The 7,812-nt window shown below is 43.6% G+C and overlaps 1 protein-coding gene across 1 annotated transcript; it reads right to left on the bottom strand.

Moving 5' to 3' along the window:
• Positions 1-5,001: 5,001 nt before the first annotated feature.
• On the bottom strand, positions 5,002-6,669 carry LOC133255281 (uncharacterized). Its single transcript, XM_061429805.1, has one exon. The coding sequence runs from the start codon at positions 6,667-6,669 to the stop codon at positions 5,002-5,004; it is 1,668 nt and encodes a 555-aa protein (XP_061285789.1).
• Positions 6,670-7,812: the final 1,143 nt, after the last annotated feature.

The following is a 7,812-nucleotide window of genomic DNA, read 5'->3' on the forward strand; positions in this document are numbered from 1 at the left end:
ACCATCTTGTGAGGCTTACAGGATATTAATAATTTCCCTATCAGGGGTCTAACCCAGGCCCATGGCAATGAAAGCCCTGAGTCCTAACCACTGATTTGCCTGGGAATTTTCCTTTCCTCCCAGAATTCTTGAAGTACCTAAGTCTCCAAAAGGTGTGCTATTTTTCCCTCCACTTCCTTATTTTATTTTTTATCTGATCCTTTTCAATTTTGGTAATATCCTCAGCCACACTGTAGCCAAGACTGGAACTAAAGTGCTCACCATTTACACCTCTTTCCACTACAGCTAATAATATTGAGTCAATAAAGTATCTTTTAAAAGAGCAATCTTTTCATTTGCACTGATAAACGTATGTAACTATATCTAAAATTCAATGCTGTGTCTTAAATTTCAGTAAGCTACTGTGAAGGTCACTATGATGGATAGTTCTTGACTCTACTGATCACTCTTGTTTCTACCCAGGATGCTGGCTTTTATGTCCTCTGACTTCGTGCTGGGTTTGGCTACTGGGAGGCAATAGCAAGAAATAGGAAGGTGAGAGGGTAGAGAGCTGAGAAGTTACTTCCCTATGCCTGTCTTCTTCCAGGTGGCACAGTGGTAACAAATCTGCCTTTCTGCTGGATCCCTGGGTCGGGAAGATCCCCTGGAGGAAGAAATGACAACCCATTCCAGTATTCCTGCCGGGAAAATTCCATGGATAGAGAAGCCTGGCAGGCCCAGTACATGGGGTCACAGAGAGTCAGACACAACTAAGAATGCACACACTCTGCCTGGTCACAGGTAGGCTCCCTGTGTCTTCCATCCTTTGCTAGAAGTCGTACTTTCTGTTGGATAACTCTCTCCTGCAGTTGGTTAGCTCCTGTCAGATAAGTCTCTCCTGTCGCTGGGATTTTGTGGTTTCCAGCAGCTTCTTGTTCCTTTGGGTCTAGGGGAGGCAGAAGCTTCCTGTGCTGGCAAGTCCTCAGGTGCTTCATTCTCCCTTGTTTTTTTTCTAACCCTGCCTTCTCCTCTGTAAACAGACCCTTCAATTCAATCCCTTCAATTTTTTCATCTGTTTTTACTCAAAAACCCTGACCTGTTCAGTGAAACTATTCAATTTCTATAATATGAGATTCCTTATAAATGTCTGTTTGTGATGTTGGATTTATGTGTCAATTTTCAAGTTGGAATGTTAATGGTCAAGTTTTATTAGACTGAGTTTGAAAACATTTATTAACCTTAAACATTAACCGTTAACCTTAAACATTATTTAAGGTTAAATAATATCTTTGAGAGACAACATCATTTGAACTAAATTAGAGAGGGATGCTCAGAGCTGAGTCTTATGTCCTCTGATACTGGGAAAGGGACAGATTTCAAAATATACAATAGTGGATTAGAGAGAACCCCACTAGCAACTTTACCTTGATGCTATAAGGAGTAATCATATGAGTCGATCAAGGAGAAGTAGTTGTCTGCACCACATTTCCAAAAGTGACATATTCCAAAAACAAGAAAGGAATTGATGTTGAAAGGTACCAAGTGCCTACAAACTTTACTGTTGAAGATCTGCTGGGATAATTTTCAAAATGGCCAGGATCCTAAGAGGATGCTGCTGCTGCTGCTAAGTTGCTTCAGTCGTGTCCAACTCTGTGTGACCCCATAGACGGCAGCCCACCGGGCTCCCCCATCCCTGGGATTCTCTAGGTAAGAACACTGGAGTGGGTTGCCATTTCCTTCTCCAATGCCTGAAAGAGAAAAGTGAAAGTGAAATCACTCAGTTGAGTCCGACTCTTCATGACCCCATGGACTGCAGCCCCCCAGGCTCCTCTGTCCATGGGATTTTCCAGGCAAGAGTACTGGAGTGGGTTGCCATTGCCTTCTCTGCCTAAGAGAATACCAACATGTTTATATAACGGAGAGTTCATGAGTTTTGTAGGAAAAGAATTTATATTAAGCCTAGGTTTCTATGTAAAGGCCAAAAGAAAAAAACAAAATTAGAAGGGAAAGTGATGTCTGTGTCAAAGATACTCTAAAGCAGGTAGTTTTGACAATAAAATGATTAAGAAGTGAAATAGGGTACTAGTCAGTGCTATAATATCTTGAGGAAATGTCTGATTTTGGTTTGAACTTAGAGAAAGAAGAAGAATGAAAAGTTTCTGAAGTCATTTTCTTACATGCATCAGTTCAGTTCAGTTCAGTCGCTCAGTCATGTCTGACTCTTTGTCATCCCATGAATCACAGCACGCCAGGCCTCCCTGTTGATCACCAACTCCTGGAGTTTTCAATGGCATCCCACTCCAGTACTCTTGTCTGGAAAGTCCCATGGACGGAGGAGCCTGGTGGGCTGAAGTCCATGGGGTCGCTAGGAGTCAGACACGACTGAGCAACTTCACTTTCACTTTTCACTTTCATGCATTGGAGAAGGAAATGGCAACCCACTCCAGTATTCTTGCCTGGAGAATCCCAGGGACAGGGGAGCCTGGTGGGCTGCCATCTATGGGGTCACACAGAGTCGGACACGACTGAAGTGACTTAGCAGTAGCAGTATGTTCATCGAGTCAGTGATGCCATCCAGCCATCTCATCCTCTGTCGTCCCCTTCTCCTCCTGCCCCCAATCCCTCCCAGCATCAGGGCCTTTTCCAATGAGTCAACTCCTTGCATGAGGTGGCCAAAGTATTGGAATTTCAGCTTTAGCATCAGTCCTTCCAATGAACACCCAGGACTGATCTCCCTTAGAATGGACTGGTTGGATCTCCTTGCAGTCCAAGGGACTCTCAAGAGTCCTCTCCAACACCACAGTTCAAAAGCATCAATTCTTCAGCACTCAGCTTTCTTCACAGTCCAACTCTCACATCCATACATGACTACTGGAAAAACCACAGCCTTGACTAGACAGAACTTTCTTGGCAAAGCAATGTCTCTGCTTTTCAATATGCTATCTAGGTTGGTCATAACTTTCCTTCCAAGGAGTAAGTGTCTTTTAATTCCATGGCTGCAATCACCATCTGCAGTGATTTTGGTGCCCCAAAAAATAAAGTCTGACACTGTTTCCACTGTTTCCACCATTTCCCCATCTATTTCCCATGAAGTGATGGGACTGGATGCTATGATCTTCGTTTTCTGAATGTTGAGCTTTAGGCCAACTTTTTCACTCATCTCTTTCACGTTCATCAAGAGGCTCTTTAGTTCCTCTTCACTTTCTGCCATAAGCATGGTGTCATCTGCATATCTGAAGTTATTGATATTTCTCCCGGCAATCTTGATTCCAGCTTGTGTTTTTTCAAGCCCAGCGTTTCTCATAATGTACTCTGCATATAAGTTAAATAAGCAGAGTGACAATATACAGCCTTGATGAACTCCTTTTCCTATTTGGAACCAGTCTGTTGTTCCATGTCCAGGTCTAACTGTTGCTTCCTTGCCGGGGTCCAGCCCTGGTGTATCCAGGGAAATTCGAAGGAGAGACAGCGTCAGCGAATACACTGGCTTTAATTAAATATTAACTAGAGATATAAAGAGTAGTAGAATGAGGATAGCTCAGCAGGAAAATTCAGTGGAGAAAAGAGGCTGAGTAGCTTGGTTTACGCGGGAGACCAATAAAACTTCAAGACAAGAAGCTTGCACCACTTACGTAGGCCGCAGGCATCCTTCCGTTATCCCAAAGGAGAGGAGACACTGAGGCCTCTCTGGTCAGATCTTAGAAGCCCAGGCAAAATTAGTAAGCTTGGCGGGCTCCGCGCTCCAGATGGAAACTCAGCCAGAGTTTGAGAGAGAGAGAGAGAGAGAGAGACATGGGGAGACCAGTATTTCAAGCAACTGATCCGAATTCTTTATTTTCCAGAGTCTGTTTTTATACACTGAGGTGTTATACAAAAGTCACGTGGGGTCAGCAGTCTTGACTTTTATTAAAGTATACAGATGTATACAGAGGTCTTAGGGGTGTTACATCATCTTCTGGCCAGGGGGCCTGCTGACAATTTATGACCCTCTCCTTGTGACAGCGGTCAGTCACCACTTATTTCTCCAGGGGTGATTATTCTTAAAACAGACACCACCCAAATAAAGTTACATTCCTATAGGGTGAGGGTGTAGTGGGTTTTAATTAAGGAAAGAATGTACTTAGCCTAAGGTCTAATGTGATTTATATCAAAGGTTAATACTTATTTCTTCTATATATTCATTAATGTGTGTAAGGGCAGGGGATGTGGAGACTTAGCAGCAAACATTGGCTCAACAAATGAGAAACCCTTCACCAATACAATTTCTAATCAGCCCACTATACTTATACTAATGGTTTTCTAACTTCTCTAAGGAATCTGTTTTTAGAAGGTTTAAAGCATCTCATGCCTCTCACGGTTGGGAGGCTGTGAGCAATCACATGTGGCCAGACAAGCCTGTCAGGCGGGCTAGAGAACCTTCAGAGGAGTTTGTAAGTTTGGAACTCTCCTGTCACACCCAGGAATTATTATTAACTGGAGCTCTAAGTTAACTCCTTCTCCGAAAGAGGTGGTGGGGGACAGCCCCCTGTAAAGTCAGAGGTATAGGTGAGAGCACAAAGTAGTAAAGTAGGCAGACTCTGGTTATGGGAGTAGATGCTCGAGAATTTCCAGGGGGACTCCTGAGGCTCGATCCTGCCTTTGCATATGTCGAGCCTCCTTCCTCATGACCTTTGCCACGGGTGGAGTGCCTCACACTGGCCCCCAACTTCTCCCCTTTTTTTATTTCTTAAAACAGCCAGATGTAGCTCAGTCGTGAACTTCTGAATGCTCTGCCGAAGAATCCTAACAATACAAGGAAGAATGATTATGAGAAGTAGGATTAGAGCACCAATGGCAGCATAACTAAGGATATTAGATGGAATATTTTTTCCAGAAATAAAGTTAGAGAAGGTGTGAAAAAAGTCATTAGCTGCTAGTCGAGAGTGTACCAAGGTCTGTATTTGATTATGAAGTTTCCCTAAGTCCAGGCCAATATCAGAACTGTTCCAAACACCTGAGATATGATTTTTAATCTTTTCCCATTCAAGATGTCACGCATATCCACCTGTAATCAGAGTGGCATGTCAAAGCCATCTTCACCTTTAAAGCCTGTAATTCAGTCCCAATGTGCATAATTGCCTCTTCCAAGGTGTCTACGCTCATCTCCAACTTTCTGTCTATAGCTTCCTGTGTTGCTAGAGTTAAAGAAATATTTTTAGACATGGCATCAACATATTGGGCAGTATGCACCTGTTGAGTCAATGATATTGCTGCCATAGTAACAGAAGTAATTGCTGCTATTAAAGCTGATATTCCCAAAATAAGTAGACCCACAAACTGCCGTTGTCTCATTAAATCTTGCAGTTGTTGTAACACGGCGAGACCATTACTGTCATACCAGTGGGAGGTCACGGTCACGGGTATCATGAGATAGGGTGGGCATTGTAACACCACAAAAGAGCAAACATTATATTGAGGGGTCAAACAGGATGAAAGCATACATTGTTCACAAGTTACCACGTTAGGTCCACCTGAATAATTCATGCGTACATTAAGTTTGTTGGAGTCATTAGTAAAAAGGAAAACATAAGGCAAGGGTAAACAAGCTAAAACAGAATAAGTGGAATAGTTATCTGGGCGAGATAAAGAAATGACGGCAGTAGCAGAGAGGGCTCTCCAAATCTCAGGTTGCCAATAGGTTTTGCTTTTAGCTGTATAAGACAGCATAGGAGGAACAAATTGGTTAGTATGCCATCTAGTGGCTTGTGTAGTCCAAGGAAGAGGGATCCTATTCCAATTCTCAAATCTGCCTTCAAATGTTTTCTTGATCAATGGATCCTCACACGGATTCGGGTTGCTCCAGTCCTGAATAGTATAATTCCCACCGCCTGGTATCCTATAATCAATCCTTGAACTATAAGTACAAGTTGTCCAGGTCGGATACCCAGTATGACCATCTGTGGTCTTCCACACTTCATCTGAAGGAGCAACCTTATAACACTTTGGATAACCGGGAGGGGGTGTAAAACACAGGGTCACATAAGGGTCAAGGATCCTGGGCAAGTGGGCCACTAATGCCCAAACTACTCGATGATGTAAAGACTGGGTATCTATTTTTGAGGAATCTGTTATAATTATTTTTGTAGAGGCCCCAGTGCACCCTTCTTTAGTGGGTGTAATAAAACTCTTTGGATTACTGGGGAAATTAAAGCAAACAGGAAGATCGTCTATTAATCCCCTGAAGGTATAATTAAAATTAACCGGATATTTATCTTTAGTGTAAGAAGTATAGAATGCTCCCAAAAGCTGAGGTTGGTCTGCGTTGACCCGTATAGGTTCGTTATTCCAGGTAACAACCTGGAAAGTTGGAGGATCTGGGAGATATGCCCAATACTTAGCTGGAATAGGGGAGGCGCTTACCTGGCAGGAAAGCAAAGCAAGCATGGCAATAAACATTTTCTCAGGAGAAGATGGAGATCCCTGCAAGGAAGTCATTCCCCGTGCCTGGTGGCAGAGTGTTTTTATTTGTCCCCAAGTGGGTATGGGGGCATTCCGGGTCACCTGAGTTAGGCGGCCTGGGATGTTTCTGCGGCACAGGGAATCAGGGGGAGTAGTGCCCCGTATGTAAAGCTGAGATATCTGTTCAGTGGGCAGATCCGTTCCTTGCTCCTCCGAGGTCTCTGAAGTCAGTTGTCTCAATGTCGGTGGCATCTTGCGTGCTGGCGGGGGAAGCGGAGGCAGAGGAGGCCCTTTCCTCTTTCAGGATCGTAGCAGCCGTGGAATCCGGTATCCAAGGGGCTGAGACATGACGAATCAATCTGTCCGGAACCCAAATTGGAGAATCTGCGTCCTGTGGAAAAACACAAGCATATCCTCGACCACTGGTTAACAACGGGTCGGGACCTTTCCATTGTCCGGAGAGGAGGTCCTTCCATTTGACTAATGCCTTTGCATTCAATTGCTCCAGGCACCAATGGTGAAGCATTGCAGTAGTTCCGGCAGAATTGGCATTTAAAATATTTATTACAAAAAGAGCATGTTGCAAGATTTGCTGGGGAGAGCTATACTTAAACTCCCCTTCTTTCAATTTTTGAGTTTGAAGCTTATGACCTTTGCCACGGGCAGAGTGCCTCATGCTGGCCCCCAACACTTCCTGACCTGCATATAGGTTTCTCAAGAGGTGGGTCAGGTGGTCTGGTATTCCCATCTCTTGAAGAATTTTCCACAGTTTATTGTGATCCACACAGTCAAAGGCTTTGGCATAGTCAATACAGCAGAAATAGATGTTTTTCTGGAACTCTCTTGCTTTTTCCACGATCCAGCAGATGTTGACAATTTGAACTCTGGTTCCTATGCCTTTTCTAAAATCAGCTTGAACATCTGGAAGATCATGGTTCATGTATTGCTGAAGCCTGGCTTGGAGAATTTTGAGCATTACTTTACTAGAGTGTGAGATGAGTGCAATTGTGTGGTAGTTTGAGCATTCTTTGGCATTGCCTTTCTTTGGGATTGGAATGAAAACTGACCTTTTCCAGTCCGGTGGCCACTGCTGAGTTTTCCAAATTTGCTGGCATATTGAGTGCAGCACTTTCACAGCAGCATCTTTCAGGATTTGAAATAGCTCAACTGGAATTCCATCACCTCCACTAGTTTTGTTCGTAGTGATGCTTTCTAAGGCCCACTTGACTTCACATTCCAGGATGTTTGGCTCTAGGTGAGTGATCACACCATCGTGATTATCTGGGTCATAAAGATCTTTTTTGTACAGTTCTTCTGTGTATTCTTGCCACCTCTTCTTAATATTTTCTGCTTCTGTTAGGTCCATACCATTTCTGTCCTTTATCGAGCCCATCT

Source organism: Bos javanicus, chromosome 10 (assembly GCF_032452875.1).
Source record: "Bos javanicus breed banteng chromosome 10, ARS-OSU_banteng_1.0, whole genome shotgun sequence".
Classification (NCBI taxonomy): Eukaryota; Metazoa; Chordata; class Mammalia; order Artiodactyla; family Bovidae; genus Bos; species Bos javanicus.

What these genes read in the sequence shown, in the direction of transcription:
- LOC133255281 (XM_061429805.1), bottom strand. Translation starts at nt 6,669, where the DNA reads ATGCCACCGACATTGAGACAACTGACTTCAGAGACCTCGGAGGAGCAA.